This window comes from Eptatretus burgeri, chromosome 5 (genome assembly GCF_056783735.1).
Source record: "Eptatretus burgeri isolate ZD-2024b chromosome 5, Ebu_testis_v1, whole genome shotgun sequence".
In the NCBI taxonomy this organism is placed as follows: domain Eukaryota; kingdom Metazoa; phylum Chordata; class Myxini; order Myxiniformes; family Myxinidae; genus Eptatretus; species Eptatretus burgeri.
The window spans coordinates 66,541,001-66,559,530 of NC_140965.1; the positions used below are offsets into that span (position 1 = coordinate 66,541,001).

The window sequence follows — 18,530 nt, forward strand, 5'->3', positions numbered from 1 at the left end:
ATACGCCTGTCTGACATATTATCATCATGATAAGGAGACAGTGTTGGAAGTGGACGTGTCACAGAAGGGACTAGGCACATGCCTCTTGCAGGATGACAAACCTGTTGCTTTCGCATCACGAACTCTGACACCCACACAATCTGCATATTCCAACATCGAACGAGAAACTCTGGCCCGTGTTGCTGGCATCCAGAAGTTCCACACCTACCTATTTGGGAAACGCTTCAAGGTATACACAGACCACCAACCACTGGTCATGATCACCAGTAAGCCGCTCACGAGTGCCCCTCCACGGTTACAGCACCTTCTTGTGAAAATCCAAGGATATGATTTTGATTTGGAGTATAAGGCCGGCTGTGAGATGATGCTATCAGACACACTGTCGAGACTACCGAACCTGGCGAACAATCAAGAGCTGCAGTTGGACACACGTGTTGACGATGTCAAGCTCGATGATGTGGATGATCATTACCACTTTGACTTGATCGATTTCAGCTCAAGGAAACATAACCAACTCAGGGAGTTTGGAAAAGCTGACAGAACTTTTCAAGCATTGCAGCAGATTGTTCACTGAGGTTGGCCGACCACAATTACCGAGATCCCAACGGACCTTCGTCCATACTGGCCATACCGTGATGAAATTGGTATTCTTGATGGGGTTCTCTTCAAGGGTCGACAGGTACTAATTCCAGATCAGCTGCGTAATGATATCCTCGGCCAACTCCACGAGGCGCACATGGGGATCGAAAAGACAAAACGTCTGGCACGTGAATGCGTTTATTGGCCGAACATACATCACGACATTGAGGGAATTGTCAAAACGTGTCAAGCATGTCAGGAGAACCAACCTGAACAAAATCATGAGACGACGATAGCTCATGAAATACCAGCGGTACCATGGACAAAGGTCGCGAGTGATATGTGTGAGGTACACGGGCAGACCTACCTCATAGTGATAGATTACTACACCAAGTACCCGTTTGTGAAGAAAATGGAATACACGACCAGCAGTGCAGTGGCTAAGGCCACCTCTGAATGTTTCAGTGTGTTCGGTCCACCCCTGCAGATCATTACGGACAATGGACCCCAGTACGTGGGCAAGCCGTATCACATACATATACATACACATTTTCCCCATTGTGATCTTTCCATTTCTCCATTGAAGCATACGAACCATACGAACCATTTCCCCATTGTCTCGGGTCGCCCACCTGCATTTGATTCTTCACTTATTTATTTTTATTTATTTATATTTTCATTTATGGATGTTGTCCGACGATTCTGTGATTTTCTTTTTTTCTAGTGTATCGGCTTCGATGTCCATCGACATGCAAAATTTCAGCTTTCTACATCACCTGGAAGGTACCGATCTTTAATATCAGTCAGTGGTTAGAAAGAGCTTTATATATAATTCCAGAAATGTGTGTGTGTGTGTGTGTGTGTGTGTGTGTGTGTGTGTGTGTGTGTGTGTGTGTGTGTGTGTGTGTGTGTGTGTGTGTGTGTGTGTGTGTGTGTGTGTGTGTGTGTGTGTGTGTGTGTGTGTGTGTGTGTGTGTGTGTGTGTGTGTGTGTGACCGCTGTTTCTCGACAACCACTGGTCCGATCTAATTGAAACTTGCCAGGTATATTGCTGGTTACCTGAGTATGTGCCTTTTCAAGGTTTGATATTAATTGGACAAGTGGTTCCCAAGTTATGGCCATTTATTTACCAAACCAATGACAGGACACGGTGCTGCGTAGGCGTGGCAGATTGGGAAAGAGCGCATTCCACATTACAGGTTGCAACGTACGGACTTCCGGATAGTGATGACTTACTGTATTATAATAATTTCTCGATTTCTTATGCGCATTTATAGATAAACACAATGCCCCAATCCAGTCGTCGTTTACAAGAGCGAAGGAACGGACTGTGTAGTTGTTTCTGGCACGCGGTTTGAATTTTTTTTTTTTTTTGGATGTACGGCCACGCACGTGCAGGCACGCGAGAGCGAAGGAATGGCCTGTGTGGTTGTTTGTGGAAACCCAGTTTGAAAGGTTTTTTTTTTTTGCACGTACAGCCACGCACTGGTATATATTAAAACCCCAACATGTGGTAGGTAAGTGTTTGTCATCAACCACAATGTGTACTGTGTAGTGACATCCGGTGGTAGTGGGGGTATTCTCTCTCTCTCTCTCTGTGATGCAAAATACAGTTCACAGAGCGTTGGTGCCGCTGACGCAGCTTCCTGAACAAGGATTATAACTGGGTGGTTTGCCATTGCCTTTACAGCAGTAGTTATGGCAGAATTTGTAATTTGGCCAGGGTGCCGGTGATAGCTTGCCTACTCTCACAAAGGACACAGTGGGATCTTTGACATCCATCAACTAATACCAGCAGACGGGATGCCTCGCTTAACGTCCATCTGAGGGACGGCACACACACTGACGAAACATGGGGACGACAGTTTATCGCTGAATTGGGATTTAAACCCAGTCGAGACAGCTTGGAGGTGAGTGTGCGCACCTCGAGGCCATCCTGTCAGTCCAGCGGAGGGTATAATAAGTCATCTATGGAGACGACTTGCAATGCTTCACTGTACATGTGGCATAATGCAATTGCTTCATTGACTACCGCCAGAGGGAGAGGGTATCACTCTCCCGGTGCGAGTGGTTGCTTCATACAAGTACCATCCTGGGATTCCCTGCCTCTTACATGGAAGTACTTAATGGAACTCTTGACCTCATAACGCGCCACTCGTGGCATATCACAATGCACACAAATGCTATCTGAAGGAGAGGAACAATGCTCGACACAATGAGCACAACATCAATGTGTGCGAAGAACAAATGAAGGTGAAGTGGAACAGATGACATGCTTCGCAAAAAAACAGAGAGAACAAAAATGTGCATGAACAAACTCTGAACTCTGAAGATGAGCTGGCAGCAGTGAAGCAACCTGGCCAATACCAGGATTCCCAATGCATGAATATTACCTCCCTGGTAGTCCAGCTGGCATAGTCCATCTTCAAAATGGACAACGTGTATTTCACTAACAAAATCTACCCAAAGGGTGGGTAAACTGCAGGTACAAATACATTTCTAACAACAGACTGATTAACTCATTCACTCACTCATATAAATGTTTAGTACTTTCTATGTGGCAGAGAAAGCTGATATTTTCCCATGTAACTCAAATCCTAGATTTCAGGAAAAAAATATACAAAACTGTCCATGAACTAGAATATCCATAAACAAACATCGGCCGCTGCATCATCGCTTAGGCCTAAGTCACATTTGCCACGGCGGCCGTGGGGTCTACAAAATCTACGGCCACTAGCAATTATAGGGCGGCCGCAGTATTTCCACGGTCACACAATGTAGCAGTCACATATGTTTTTATTTTTCGGGGAGCTGCACGGCGTATTTATAAATTGTGGAGACCGAAAACGTGGGGGTGCCGTACGGTCTTTGATTTGATGTCGCACGGTGACCTTAGGGCGTCCCTGCGGCGGCCATAGAATTTTCAAGGCAGACGCAAGGTGCCCGCAAGGCGACCGCAGGGGGGCCCTAAGGTGAATGTGCGGCCAGACGGACGGTAACGAGTGGGTTTTTATTTTTTTTTTAACCAGTTCTTTTGTTTCAGCTTGTCGAATTGCTACGGCGAACGTAGAAATGAAAAAAGTTATAACTCCGCGTTATAATTCCACGGCGACCTTACGGCCTGTAAAATATAGCCAAACGGCGTAGGGCCACCCTGAGGCCACCTCAGAAACATTGCGGCCGCCGCACGTTTCTGTCAATTCAGAGGGGGGTACGGCCGCCGTATCCTCGCCGTAGAGCAAATATGACGCAGGCCTTACGCTCACGGAGTGTCACACAACCCAAGACGATGACACGTCACGTGATTTTTTTATGGGCACAATCACTCCCGGGTGTTTCTTGGTTTTATGGCGGAATGAATTGAAAAGTGTATGTGGGTTTTTAATAATTTATGAATGTTGTGCAGTGGCAGGAAGTCCTAATCACAATGGTAAGAGTGACATTGCATGTTTGCATGTACAGTCGGACCGGTGTACTCATTCGTGTAATGCGAAGCATCAGGATGATCATTTATCGTCGTGTTGGGGATCTAATCAAAGTCAGACTAGACAGCTCTAAAGTCAGTACGCCACCTTTGAGCTATACTGTAAACCCATGTAATTAGAAGTTAATGTGACACCATTATTAATTTAACTCAGGATTTAGTTTAAGATGTCGTAAATATTTTTTCTGGCAGATTGATAAACTCAGACACATATCGGTGATATTTATATATCTAGTATAAAAATTTATATCCAAAAAATGGATGTTTTGTAGACACAGAAAGAAACCACAACACCACCAGGACATTCTCGATCACAATCCATTATGAATGAACAATGGTGGAATGGAACCACTGATACAACATAACCATAATCACTGACCCTCAAACTGCCTCAAGCACACTCAGCCCAAATAATTAGGTCACAACTCCGTCCGGCTATTGCATGTTGCATGCATGTGGTTCTTTCATCGTGTCCTCTGGAGGTTCCTCACATCCTGGAGGGTCCAGCATCAAGAACCGACATAGCCAAGCTTTGTTTAGTCCAACATGTAGGCCATTGCCAAACTCCGAACATTGGACCCTCTCTTTGTTCGTTTGAAAGAAAACTTTTCATCCGTGTGTGCCATCACATGTTATTGGTGAGGACTATCAACATATCACATGGAAAAGAGGGGAAGGCTATGTCGTGAATGTGAAGCAAAGGAAGGAGGGTGGAAAAGAAAAGGGAAAGAAGGTTGAGAGGAGATGGAAGTTAGACGAGGGGAATGTAAGGGATCATGTTAGGGTTCAGTGAGGGGTGAGGGGGGGGGGACGAGGAGGAAGGGAATATCCTCCCATGTTTTTTGGTGTAAGTAATATGTGGATGGTTTCTGATTGGTACGTGAAAGCAGGATGTGAGGTGGGTTAATTGAATGGAAAGGACAGCTTTTAGAACAGAGATTCCAATTCCAATCTATAAGTTAAATTAATTATTATTGTTGTTATTATCTCAATCATATGGAATTGCATCGGCCTTGAATGGCCTACTCCACCGAGGTGGTGCTTTGTTTGTTCATTATTACAGCCTAACTGGCTTCCTCACAACTTTCTCGATTGCGTTGGAAAATTGCTGACCTTTCCAGTCTTGATTTGGATTGGTTTTGAAGCCAAAGTTCATTACTATTCGCAGGCGAACACCGCCATATTGGTAAACCAAGCAAGGCATCTCGGGAAGTACCGATTGGTTATGATCTCTAATAACATTGCATCGTGCATGTTTGGCGGCGGAAATGGATTTTTGCTGTTCACAGGGAGGGGGAGAGGCAAATGGTTCCCAAAATATTTATTTTCTGACTTTGTATGGTAAATGATCACCCATACTGATGTTCTTTCTCTTTTGTGTTTGTACATACATGAAAAAATGCATAAGCGACCGATTAGATTCAAATTGCATTATGGGAGAGGTTCCACACATCCTGTGAGTATCTTTTAGGATAAGGATGTGTTTAATCCCATCTGGTGCTAAACTAAAGCTGGCCATCTGTACTTTTACATGACGGTTTGTTTAATGCCAGTTGTCCTTCCATTCACGGGTTACAACCAGTTATTATTATTATTATAGTTAATCATGACTTTAGGGGTGTACTTACTTGTCTGCAAGTCGACGGGCCTCATCCACTAAGCCAGTCAGATTGTGAGGGTCAGATGTGTTCCGGCGCTCAATGTTCTGTGGAAACACCACCATGACAACACCACCATTTTAATGAATGTAAACAACCCAAATGCCAAACAGTTGCAAGACTCCTGTACACAAAGCCACAACCTTCCGAGATCAGTTAGATGAGCCACACTGGCTTACGTCGATTTCCAACCATGATGTGATCCAGCACAGTCATTGATGTCACTTTAAAAAAAAAAAAAGACATTCACATCCTGCAGTTTGACTCCATCTCAGTCAGTACGAGACGTAAGTACTGCGTCAGCTTGTGCACTTGGAGTGAACTGCCAAATATGATTTTCCATCCAGCCGTGATTTGAACAGAAAGATAATTGCACAAAGATTTTGCGATGCATTTTCATGCTAGTTGGTAAGAATACACAACTCAACCAGGATTTCATTATTTTATTCATCCATTTGGATATATAAACCAGGAAACGTAATGCCGCTTGACTTCCTGGAGGACAAATCGAATTGTAATGTCCAAAAATTATTGATTTAATTGTCACTTTTGTTAAACAGACTTTGAGGTCAGACAGAACACACCTCAATCTCGGCGCTTACCACGGTCTCCAACCGTAGCCGAGCTTCCTCGAGCTGCTCACGAGCGGCTTCCGCATGGAGCTTTGTTCTTCTGGCCGTATTGTCTGCCTGTTCGAGCGTGTTTGCTGTGCCATCCACAGCCCGCTGGGCCTGCTGCAGACGTCCACGTTCCCTTGCCAGTGCCTCACCCAGCTTAGGCAGTCGTGCCTCAACCTTCTTGTCTACTTCTACGAGGTGGTGGAAGATCCAGCGAAAGGGAATCACCAGGAAGTGAGAAAACTTCGGTGAACTTGGAAATGAGATCCTTTTGCAATCACAGGTATTTAACATTATCAGCACGTTCAGTTCATACAACTTACCCCGAGTTGCCTCAGCATTACTGAGTAATATTGAGATCGAATCTGAGGTCTTGGCAAGACGGTTATGAAACTCATCATCCCTCACAATATCTGGATATTGTGCTGCGGTTTCCATGTGTTTCTCCAGGCCCGCCATTCCTGCTCGGAGACTCGCAGCCTATCGACCACAGTGGGGATGAATCGACCATTAATAGATACCAGCCCATTCAAGGCATACCATCCTATATGTAGCCCATCTAATGCTATTAAGTACACCATACAAGACCAGCTGTTCGTCCCATTACATTTGCAACCATGACCATATTGAAGTTCTCATCTATTTGGGCAGCATGTTTCTCTATGGTGTACAGCAATTTGAACCATCACAGTGGAGGTCTGAGGAGTGTTCCGCAATGATACAGCCACAACATCTCCCATACGGTCTCTCAACTTATAACGTCACCTGAACTGCAACAACATTGTACACCCCTCCCCCATTCCACCGAAATGTGGCCCACTTCATGAAAATACCAGCATTTGAGGAACAAATTCCATCCTTTTTGAATGGCAGATATTACATCAATCTATTAGGATCAAGTGTTTTGTCAGATTATTCTTCCAATCACAAACTTGTGGAATCTAGAACTTCTGAAGGATTTCAAGCCCACATGTAGCATACCCACAGGCAGTTGAACTGATTTATCAAAACGACTGCACGTTTCCCCATCTCCAGCCTCCATTTATACTCCTCGAAAGATGATCCAGAGTGGATTGAAAGACCAATAACCTTTGTTAGCAAAATAGCAAAGTTCACCACCAAGTCACTGGCTAAAGAATTACAGAACTGAACTAAAGGTGGGTTAGACCAGCTCTGCCTGACTTGATGCTGCGTGACAGCAGCATGCGGCATCGATTCCACGCAGTTGTAAGTGAAAGCATGGCAAATGTTTCCTCAATCCATAAGGGTCCAAATCTTGTTCATGCATAAAAATACATCCTTCGACCGAACAGATCGATTCGGCATTACGACTGGCAAAATTGGTTCTTCCGCCCCTCACCTTTTCCTGCACTAGTCCATAGCAAGGTGGACACGGTGCGCAGCTGCGAGAAGTAACATCCCCAGACGTAGCATCCCCTACCATATTCTGGTCTGCAACTTCATGACCACCAGTGGAGTTCCTGTAAAAATTCTCCCTGCAGTGGTCGCAGCGTCTGCCAACCGCACCATCGCGGCACGGGCAGTTTCCATCTTCATCGCATTGCAAGGCGAGTGAGCCCAATGGATCGCAAGCACATGCTACAAGAGAGGCACACGAAGTGGTGACAGTTATGGACAGGGACGTGGAAGCAAGAGGAAGGACGGATGTGGTACACGTTTTTCACACTTTATTTGCAAACCATGAGTGATGGACCAGGTGCAAACCTGCACGTAAATCAATCCCTTTTTTCTTCCATTATCTCCCCTGTTGTTCTTGTTATTCTTGTGCAGCCTGTGGCTTCTCGTTTCATCATTTTATGAGGGTGCGGCTGTGCCGCTGATGCAGTGCCCTCTGTTACCAGTACAAAAAAAAAAATTCAATCCAAATCCATTGGGACCATACTTTGTGCAGAGCATCGGTGATACCTAAGCAGTCTCCTGGGCTATTGGACACACTCCTGGACGGGTTTCCACTCCGACACAGGATACTCAAACGGCTCAATCATCCCAGCAAGCTGGTACTCATTTTGCCGACATCAGAAGGATGCCAGGCTGTCAATTCAACGGCCGACAGGGGCTCAAACTCAAGACCCTAAGATCTTAACCCGGCCACCTCAGCCAATAAGCCAACATCAGGCTTATTATCTCCCCCACTGTTCCATTTCTCCTGAACATCCCCGATCATAAACTGGTTATCCGTGTTATTCTGCGTTTGTATTTTTGCTGCAGCGGCTGTGCCGGAAGCCACCCAAGTACATGACATCACCCCCTTACCCTGTTTTATTCTAATTTGTTAATTATTTTCTTAATTATTTTTAAATTTTAAATAAACCAATACACTTACAAAAGCAAGACATGAAATACATCAAAATCATAGAACTACAATCAAACAGCGAATGTATAATAGAATAGTGAAGCAATGCATGGTGCAACATGATGTGGCACAATGGTTGTGGTGACATGAATGATTTAAGCTGTCAGTCATTCTAAACTCATTCCTCTTCCCACATAAATGAAGCCATCTAATGTAATCCACAACTGTACGGCCTTTATTCATGTAGTTCATGGGAATTGCTGTTTGTGCTTGGTGGTCTTGAGGCCTCCACGGTCCAACGCCAAGAATGAGTACTCACGTGTGCAGCCATCTGCAGAGAAGCCGTAGTGCAGGGCAGCGCACAAATTGCATGTTCGACCGATTACCCCATGTTTGCAGTCACACTGTCCACTTTGCTCATCGCATTCAGCACCCACTGAGCCGGTGGGGTCACAAACACATCTGGAGGGACGTGGGTGAGATAATCATCTCGGATTGGGTAAGATAATCAAATGGAGATGTAAATGTCAAGCTCTGTGAAGATGCAGCTTCTCATAATAAACAAAAACAATGAGATGGATGGTAAAGTGTAAATGGCTGCATTGGCTTCATGATGCTCCAAAGGTCTCCTGTTCATCGACGCCGATGTCATAATCATGAGCCAGAACAATAATCGCGTTGGTCTGGCAGGATAGCCAAGAGGTATGCATACTCACGTCTAGGCTGTCCAGCCTGGGTTTGAAACTTGACCCAGCTATAATCTGTCATCCCGATGTTTTACAGGCAGGGTGAGGCATCAATGTGTGCGTCGTCCCTCAGATGGATGTTAAACTAGGTGTCCTGGCTGCTGGCATTAGTTGGTGGACGTTAAAGACCCGACGGTCTCCTTGAAGAGGAGACGAGTTATCGCAGGAACCCTGAAGAAATGACTCTTCCTGCTCTAACCTACAACCTGCATCAGCGGCACCATCATGCAAGAACTGATGCTAACCCGAAGCCATGTACTGCATTGCAAAGGATGACGACGCCGATAATCGTGCTTGGCTAAGAATCAATCGAGGTGTTCCACATCATTTTAAGATCATCTTCAATTTTCTGCAGGGTACAACAGTGACTGCACAAGCCCTTCCACAAATTATGAACAGCAAAACTTCCTTACGACAATGCATTGTACAACTAGAACGACAAGCGGTAGAGCGAATCCCTCCACCAAGTTGAACAATCTATGTTTTGTATCCCACTGCGAGGCCGTTCTGCATCCAGACCTTAACTAACATCTAATCGGCTTGTTCGTGTCACCCAACCAACTTATCCACCAAGTTTTACCATAACCCGTCCACAACCTTTTGAGATATCGTGCTCACAGACAAACGGACAGACACGCACAGACTGACAGGGGTGAAAATATAACCTCGGTCCACCTTCGATGGTAGGGGGTAGTGACATTTGGAATTGGCTAATGAGGTAGAGACGTGTCAAATGTCCAATGCACCGAGAACACTTGGATTATTTCTGTGTTGACATCAAGAAAATAGTGAATGGTGGACGAATTACTTCAATGGGAACAAGACCATCAATAACAACATTGCTCAATGCCACCTTGTCGATATCTTACAATGTACAACCAGTGCCGGTGCTGATGTTGTAATAGCCAGGCTTGCAGGTGGAGCACGCACGGTCGGTGACATGTGGAAGGCACGCACACTGCCCGGTCACCTGGTCACATGAACTACGGCCTTGAAATGTCCCTGCTGGGTAGCATGCACAGGCTATGGCAGGTGAGTGGGAGGAGAGGGAGAAGGGGGAGTGGGGAGAGATTTCGTCATATAAAGGTGCATAGGTGTGAGGTTTCTTCACGAGAGTCATTCAGAGATATGCAGGTGGTTATTTGTCACATCAGCACAACTTGAAAAGTATAGTGTTAGCAATCTAATTATTATCTTCTTCTTCTTCTTCTTCTTCTTCTTCTTCTTCTTCTTCTTAATCATGCCGACCAGGCTCCTATACAGGGTGTCGGTTCTGCCGAAGCAGCTTCTTTGGCTACAAGAGCTTATTTACTTTAACAACTTTGCGTTGCAAATATCAGGAGACAATTGCGTAAAACACTTAAACGCAGACAAATGCTTTATATAAACAGGCGGACATAGACACACAAAAACCTTCTCACGTTTGCACTTTTCGGATCCAGGGCCTGTAGCGTTGCCGTAGTAACCATCACGGCACCTGTCACAGAATGACCCCTCTGTGTGACCCACACATTTGAGGCACTCTCCTGTCCGACCGTCACAGTTCCCCACAGCGTTAGCGTCCACGTTGCCGTGGCAGTTGCACGGCTTGCAAGGTCTCCTCGGTCCATCGAGGCCAAGAGGGTCCCCGAAGAATCCGTCTTCACAAAACTCACAGCGTCGGCCTTCACACACGCCAACAAGAACATTACGACAAGAGAGTTCTAATTCCACGCGCAGCACCTGCTTGTTATTGCAACTGCATTGAAGTTAGTGCAACAAGGCCAGAGTTTAAAATCATGGCCGCCAAGGCTTGCAGGTGACGAGCATCACTACTTCAGGCACCGTGATTGGAAAAATAAACGCAAAATAAAGACAACTTTACGCAAGAAAAGGTCATGTCACTCCAGGTCAGGCATTCATGCACATTATGGGTCATTAGTAGTTGAACATGCAAATAACATATTCAATCCAACGACTAGGAACGACCACTTGTTTAAACAGCCCCATTTATCTTCACCTTTCTGCGGCGTCGGCTGGGAAACGTTTGTGACTCGAGTCTTTCAGGAAGCGCTGGGCAGATCTGACGTTCAACTGACGGTAATTTGGGCAGAAATTTGTAACTTGATGAGGGTGCTCGTGATAACTCACCAACGCTCGTGAAACACACCGCGGGATCTTTAACATCCACCAACGAACGCCGACAGATGGGACACCCAGGTTAACGTCCATCCGAGGGACGGCACACATACTGATGCCTCACACTGCCTGTGAAACACCGGGGTAACGGTTCATAGTTCGGTCCAGATTCGAACAAGATGACAAAAACGATAACTGACGAGAGAACCACATTATTTCCTGACACATTTCTGTTTGGCCATCCTATCAGACAAAACTGCAATACAGGCACAACTTCATGTAAAAGCAACATCGAGGGCATCTCTAACATGGCCAGGCTGAAAGCGAGCAGCTCGGCCTTATTGCCTTAGTGACGTGCCTATGCTGATGTCCGGACAGTCGGTGCAGATGACGCTGGCGGAGTGAGGCTCCATGGCGCATGAGGAGGTGCCCGGGCATGGGCACGATGAGCAGTCACCCGCGGTTCCCTGGGTAGCATCGCCGTAATATCCCTCGGCACAAAGGTGGCACTGATCACCGGCTGTGTTGTCTTTGCAATTGCACTCACCTGGCAGACACGATATCACGGGTTTATCAGCCATTTATAAATGTATGGAACACGCGGTCCAAGGATGTTGGGAAACGAGAGACGAATGCACACGGTACACGTTGAAAGTGCAGTCACAGCATCCTGAGTGAAGCGCTCGGATGGGAATGCCAAACAGGCCAAGGTTCAGCTGATTACATTTTTCTTACAACATATTAGACCGAATGGCAGGACAGCTCAGTCTCCATGGGTTTTGATCCCCAGCAGAGCTCAACCAGACATCTTATTGTACAATGAGTGGGGTAGGGGACACTGCATTATGGAGCATGATGCTACTCGTATAGAGGACATGAAGACGGTCTTACTACACTTATGTGCATGTAATAAAAAGATCAAAAGAGAAGCCCTCTTGACTAGTACCATCGTCATGACATCACGACAGAGTAGTTTATAAGTTAATGGATATAAATGTTGAGTTCATGAATACTCAGTGAACTGTAAATACAACACTTCAAACTCAAAAACCCAACATTGTCCCCCGTGTTTGTACCCTCATATCTACCTGTCTCTGGATGGCAGCTCTTGCTGTGACCGTGACAGGGGCAGGGCACACAGGAAGCAAAGGGTCCAGCACCTGGGGGGTCTCGTGTGTACCCAGCATCACAAGCCTCACAGAGCTGGCCCTGGTAGCCCTTGGGGCAACTGCACTCTTCCACCCAGGTGGCAGGAGAAGCCGTGATCAATGCATCGCGGCGTGCAGATTCGAGGTGCAATGAACGAAGGTATGCAGAATCTGGAGAGGGAGGAGATCTGAGGTTAATAACAACAAAACAATATGATACTAATAATGGAAGGAAGAGGAAGTGTGAGAGGCATTGGTGAGAAATACTAAAGCAAAAATGTAATGAGGATAGAATAATGGAATTTCTGTCGAACAATGTCATCATAACCCACTGTGCATGTTGAAGAGCGCACGGATGTGCAGGGCCGTGAGGTTCGACAGGAGCCTCTGGAAATCCGCCGTAGAGAGTTGCGGCCTCCAAGGATAGTCCGAGGTCTCATGAAGCCTGAAAATAATTAATAATGCCATCATGGGTTGAACCGGTGCTCGACGCAACGCTTACAAGTCAGTCGGAATGGTGACCACATTACATAAAATGAAGTCCGATAGATCAAGGTATCTCAAAAGGAAGTGTCGATGTGTGGCGTACTTTGCTGAGAAGTTGCAAAACTTCTAAGCCCAATGAGCTCCAGGTTGGTGAACACATTACACACACGTACAGGTACCTACAAAATGAATAATGTACCAACGGTACTGAGAAATGAGGGACACCGTGAGAAGGCCTCGGTACAGAGACACTTACAGGAAGGTGTACCGCTGAACTTGTTCCGTAGGGTACGGGTTACCCTGAGCAACAAAGGGCAGAGTGACCCGACGGCCTGCACCCTCCAAAACCAGATCTTCGGCCGTGAGACGGGCATCCCGGCTGTCCGCACGTAGCAGGAAGGACAAATTGTGTCCGTAGCTTGGCAACTGATTCCCCAGAAACTGGGCTGAGGTGGAAGGGGTTCGAGCAGAGGGTTTGAAATGGTGCAGGGAGGGTCGTGAAGCAACAAATCACAAGTGACTAAGAAAGGTTAAAATAGGTCACGGGTTTGATAAAGGACTGGAAATACACAGAACATTAATGGTGAGGTATAAAAACGAGATGGCATCACGTGTACGCGATGGCACCGTCTCCACACCTGGGGCAGAAAAGTATATTGGGGCGAAAGTGTCCGAAGAGACCGAGATCTCGTCCCCATCAGACAAGACCCTCGTCGGAGCTTTTTGACCCCCTCGCTCTTTCGCCTGCCAGCCACCGGCACCTGGAAAGACCAAAAATGCAAAATTGTTTCGGCAAGCAAAGAGCAGATAACAGGTGACCACCAAAAAAAAAAAAATCACTGCTACAGACCCTGGAAGGGTTTGTTTCCTTGATGTAAACACCATCACCATCAGAGATAAGCCTGACTCCTGTTACTGAGAAACACCGCTGGGAAAATGGATGAAGCACTCGTCTTGCTTGTGAAGGCTCGCGTCGATCTGTTTCGGTGGACAAGTGGATCAATGGATGAGATCACCAGGACGTTGATTGAGGTATATGCTACCTGCTACAGGAAGCAAGGAGGAGGCAACGTTTCTGACATTAAGCCTTGTAAAGGGCGTAAAGGAGGAGAAAATTATTGATCCCTTATTGTGCTGACAAATGGTTAACGCCTGAAATGTCAGCTTCTTGCATTCCAGGGCAGTTAGCGTACCTCGGTCAGCGTTCTGTTGATCCCACCCATTATCCTTTTAAAACGGTTTGTGGGCAGTGACATCATTGGTGACCAAGACCGTGAGAACAATTAAACAACAATGGAGTTAGCTCTTGATTGCTTCTTTTTTTTATTTTTATTTTGCTATACAAGTACAACATTGAGCTGGCAGGATGACCTAGAGGTATGTACACTCGCCAAGAAGCTGTCCAGCCTGGGTTTGAATCCTGACTCAGCTATAAACTGTCATCCTGGTGTGTCACAGGCAGGGTGATTCATCAATGTGTGTGCCTTCCCTCGGATGGATGTTAAATTCGGCAGCACGGACGCTCTGTATGGAGCAGGATTCATGATCTGGTGGTCGTATGGCTGCTTAGCTGCCGGGGTCGCTATCATTTCTTGAAGCGTGACTGTGTCGCTGATGCAGTGCCCCTCTACCAGTACACACACTGGAACTGGTACTCATTTCGCCGACCTCGGAAGGATGACAGGCTGAGTCAACCCCCTGGTGTATTAATTTAGCAGCCGACGGGGCTTGAACTCAGGACCCTAGGATCCCAAGCTGCCACCCTAACCACTGAGCCAACACCAGGCATTCATGATCTGATTTGATCTATAAAAGATCAAGGCTCATGGAAGCGCGAGAGGTGGAGGGTAAAACGGCAATGAACTGACAGTGAGGCCCACAGTTTGAACCAATAAGCAGTGGAATGAACAGGAAAAGAGGAGCGTGAGGAAGGACGAAGGTCACCTGCAAGCAAGAAGGTTTGGTTTGGTTTGGTAGGGTTAATGTGGGTAGAAAAGATTTTGAGTATGGGTCGGGGATGATATGAGATGGTTGTGTTGCCATCCCTTATTGTGCGTCTCCCACCGAACACCCGGAATTTAGGTCGTAACCCTTGGATAACTCCAAAGGACACGGTTCCCTTAGCAGACCGTGGACGCCAATATTTCGACCATGTGGCGTAGGGTTAATTGTCTCGATCTCCAATATACCTAAATAACCACGCAGTCAAGCTACCGGGGAAACCACACCCTCGGCCGACTCTATCCGATCCGAGTCGCAGGTAACGACTCGGACCCGGCGTAACTGAGTGGAGTTACCAGAGCCGCGCCGGTCCCAATGACAACTTACGGCACCAACGGCCTTACTATTTCTCAAACCCGCACGGTGCTGGGTCAATGAAAGAAAACATGAACAACGAACTGGAACATTTAACAAGGGGATTTATTTAACAATAGGCAATAATCGGGAAGGGAGACAGAGAGCAGAGTTATCACGAATAAGAAATGTAATGTACAATGAACAAGGCACTTAATGGTTCTACTGACAGACGGGGCCCACACACACACACACACACACACACACACACACACACACACACACACACACACACACACACACACACACACACACACACACACACACACACACACACACACACACACACACACACACACACACACACACACACACACACACACACACACACACACACCCCCAAAAGAAACTGGACCCCGTGGGTCTTTATTCAGTCGAGCCGGGCTGGGGTACCTTCCCGCCTCGTGCGGTGACACCGACTCCAAACCACCACGGTGGGACTCGAACCCACGACCCGAAGTCCACGGCCCACGAACGAGACCAAGCCACCACGACCACAGACGAAGCCAATTGCCACCAAGACTGCAGACAGCAATCTCCACCAAGACTGCAGACAAAGCCAATCGCCACCAAGACTGCAGACGCTCAGCAATCTCGACCAAGACTGCAGACGCTCAGCAATCTCCACCAAGACTGCAGACGCTCAGCAATCTCCACCAAGACTGCAGACGAAGCCAATCGCCACCAAGACTGCAGACGAAGCCAATCGCCACCAAGACTGCAGACGCTCAGCAATCTCCACCAAGACTGCAGACGCTCAGCAATCTCCACCAAGACTGCAGACGAAGCCAATCGCCACCAAGACTGCAGACGCTCAGCAATCTCGACCAAGACTGCAGACGCTCAGCAATCTCCACCAAGACTGCAGACGAAGCCAATCGCCACCAAGACTGCAGACGCTCAGCAATCTCGACCAAGACTGCAGACGAAACCAATCGCCACCAAGACTGCAGACAAAGCTAATCGCCACCAAAACTGCAGATGAAGCCAATCGCCAAAAAGACTGCAGACAAAGCCAATCGCCACCAAGACTGCAGACAAAGCCAATCACCACCAAGACTGCAGACGCTCAGCAATCTCCACCAAGACTGCAGACGAAGCCAATCGCCACCAAGACTGCAGACGCTCAGCAATCGCCACCAAGACTACAGACAAAGCCAATCGCCACCAAGACTGCAGACGCTCAGCAATCTCCACCAAGACTGCAGATGAAGCCAATCGCCACCAAGACTGCAGACGCTCAGCAATCGCCACCAAGACTGCAGACAAAGCTAATCGCCACCAAGACTGCAGACGCTCAGCAATCGCCAAAAAGACTGCAGACAAAGCCAATCGCCACCAAGACTGCAGACAAAGCCAATCGCTACCAAGACTGCAGATGAAGCCAATCGCCAACAAGACTGCAGACGCTAAGCAGTCGCCACGATCACTCCTCTACTCTCTTGAGGTGGGAGCGGTTTCTTTCCTCGCCACTCGCCTCCTGATTGGACGGCCCCATCACGCGATCCGCTGGCCGTCCCTCATTGGACAGGCCCACGGTAGGTGGGGCAACTCCCACCTTTCTGGGGCGGAGTCGGATCTGAGGCGATGGAGGCTCCGCCCACGCCTTCAGCCAAAAACACGTGGGCAATGGCGACCGGGTTGAGTCAGGGACGGTGCCGTTGTTGTTGTTGTTGATGGAATAAACCCGACTATAAAATAACTCAGCACACACACACACACACACAAAATTCCCATTAGACATAGGGGATGGCTTCTAACTATAAACACATACTTATCGAAATAACTGAACTACGGGGGCTGCTGTCTGTCTGTGTGCAAATGGCTTCCAGATTGGTAACACTTCGACGTCTCCCCTTCATATTTGCCTCCATATTCCCAGATCGCTGTGCAAACACAAATTGCAAAAAAGAAAACGAGAAGTACATCAGCGGCACAGCCGTGCCTCCAGCCAATGATGCTGCTCACAGCGTTGTGTTGCACATGAAAGAAGACAAAGAAGAAGGTGTAAGCTGGTGGTAAGGTATACTTTGGGTGAGATGAAATGTAATATAAAATAGAATGGCATTTATTATCGTAAGTAACCATGTATGGCAGACGTTACGGTAGTGTAAGGAACTATGCGATTTAAAAACTACAGCACATGCTTTGAGGAGGTACCACGCAGGGTTCCACAGTCTGCTGTGCGATGACAAAAACATACCATTACTGAAGTCAGAAGCAATAGCGTAGGCGGTGTAACCGCTGGAACTGTGGCACACGGAAGAGTGTCCGTGGCAGAAACAGGCAGAGCACCCCAGTGGGTTTTCAGCCGCCAGATTAAAGAATCCCGGCCTGCAGCTGTAGGGGGTAAGAGGTGGGAAAAGGACAGCTATGAAGAATTGTGAGACAGAACAAAAAGGGAGCGAAACGCAGTAAGGTAGGTGTTTGTTACTGGGTCACATTGGGCACGATGGGTTCAAGAAATGCTGAACAAAGGACGGCAGTGAATGATTAGTGTTGAATGGAAAAGGTGTGTGATAAATCTCTCCATGTGTTTTGTCCAAAACAGGTGAACAAAGAAAGAAAGTGTGAAAGATGAGATGCTTACTGCAGGAAAAAGCGAGACCTATAGTGTGGATGAAGCATTTTAACCAGCTTGGGATTCAGGGACGAGTTAATCAGTCGAAGCATAAATACAAAATCGAGACAAAGCACATGACCTCGGCAATGAGACGAAAGCAAAAGATGAGAAGGTGAAGGATGGGAATTGCGGTGACACAGGTAAGTGAATCACAGAAGGAAATGATAAGGTGAACCGCTCGATGAGGTGAGTTGCACCTGTCACAATTCTGCCCTTCCACGTGTTCCTTGCAGATGCAGTGACCCGAGTCAGGCAGGCATTGCTCCAGCATGCCAGCTGGCTGGCATTCACACGGCCTGTCACACAGGCCCGGCTTTGCTTCAGGCAGAAACCCAGATGGAGATTCAAAAGCAAGCCAAACATGGTCTAAACAACCATCGTCATTGCTGGATAACTTTAAGCC

General features: G+C 47.1%; 1 protein-coding gene across 1 annotated transcript in view; it reads right to left on the bottom strand.

The window, feature by feature from the left end:
• The window catches only part of LOC147026605 (laminin subunit gamma-1-like), an 81,560-nt gene that overhangs the window by 28,942 nt on the left and 34,088 nt on the right, over positions 1–18,530 (bottom strand). Inside the window, exons 7-20 of the mRNA XM_085882188.1 lie at positions 18,325–18,423; positions 17,708–17,844; positions 13,788–13,910; positions 13,406–13,595; positions 12,996–13,108; positions 12,604–12,834; positions 11,874–12,062; positions 10,819–11,061; positions 10,267–10,420; positions 8,971–9,113; positions 7,698–7,936; positions 6,661–6,817; positions 6,323–6,528; positions 5,691–5,767 (exon numbers count right to left, since the gene is read on the bottom strand). Of these exons, the coding sequence (XP_085738314.1) occupies positions 5,691–5,767; positions 6,323–6,528; positions 6,661–6,817; positions 7,698–7,936; positions 8,971–9,113; positions 10,267–10,420; positions 10,819–11,061; positions 11,874–12,062; positions 12,604–12,834; positions 12,996–13,108; positions 13,406–13,595; positions 13,788–13,910; positions 17,708–17,844; positions 18,325–18,423 (2,301 nt within the window). The remainder of the gene's footprint in view (positions 1–5,690; positions 5,768–6,322; positions 6,529–6,660; positions 6,818–7,697; positions 7,937–8,970; positions 9,114–10,266; positions 10,421–10,818; positions 11,062–11,873; positions 12,063–12,603; positions 12,835–12,995; positions 13,109–13,405; positions 13,596–13,787; positions 13,911–17,707; positions 17,845–18,324; positions 18,424–18,530) is intronic.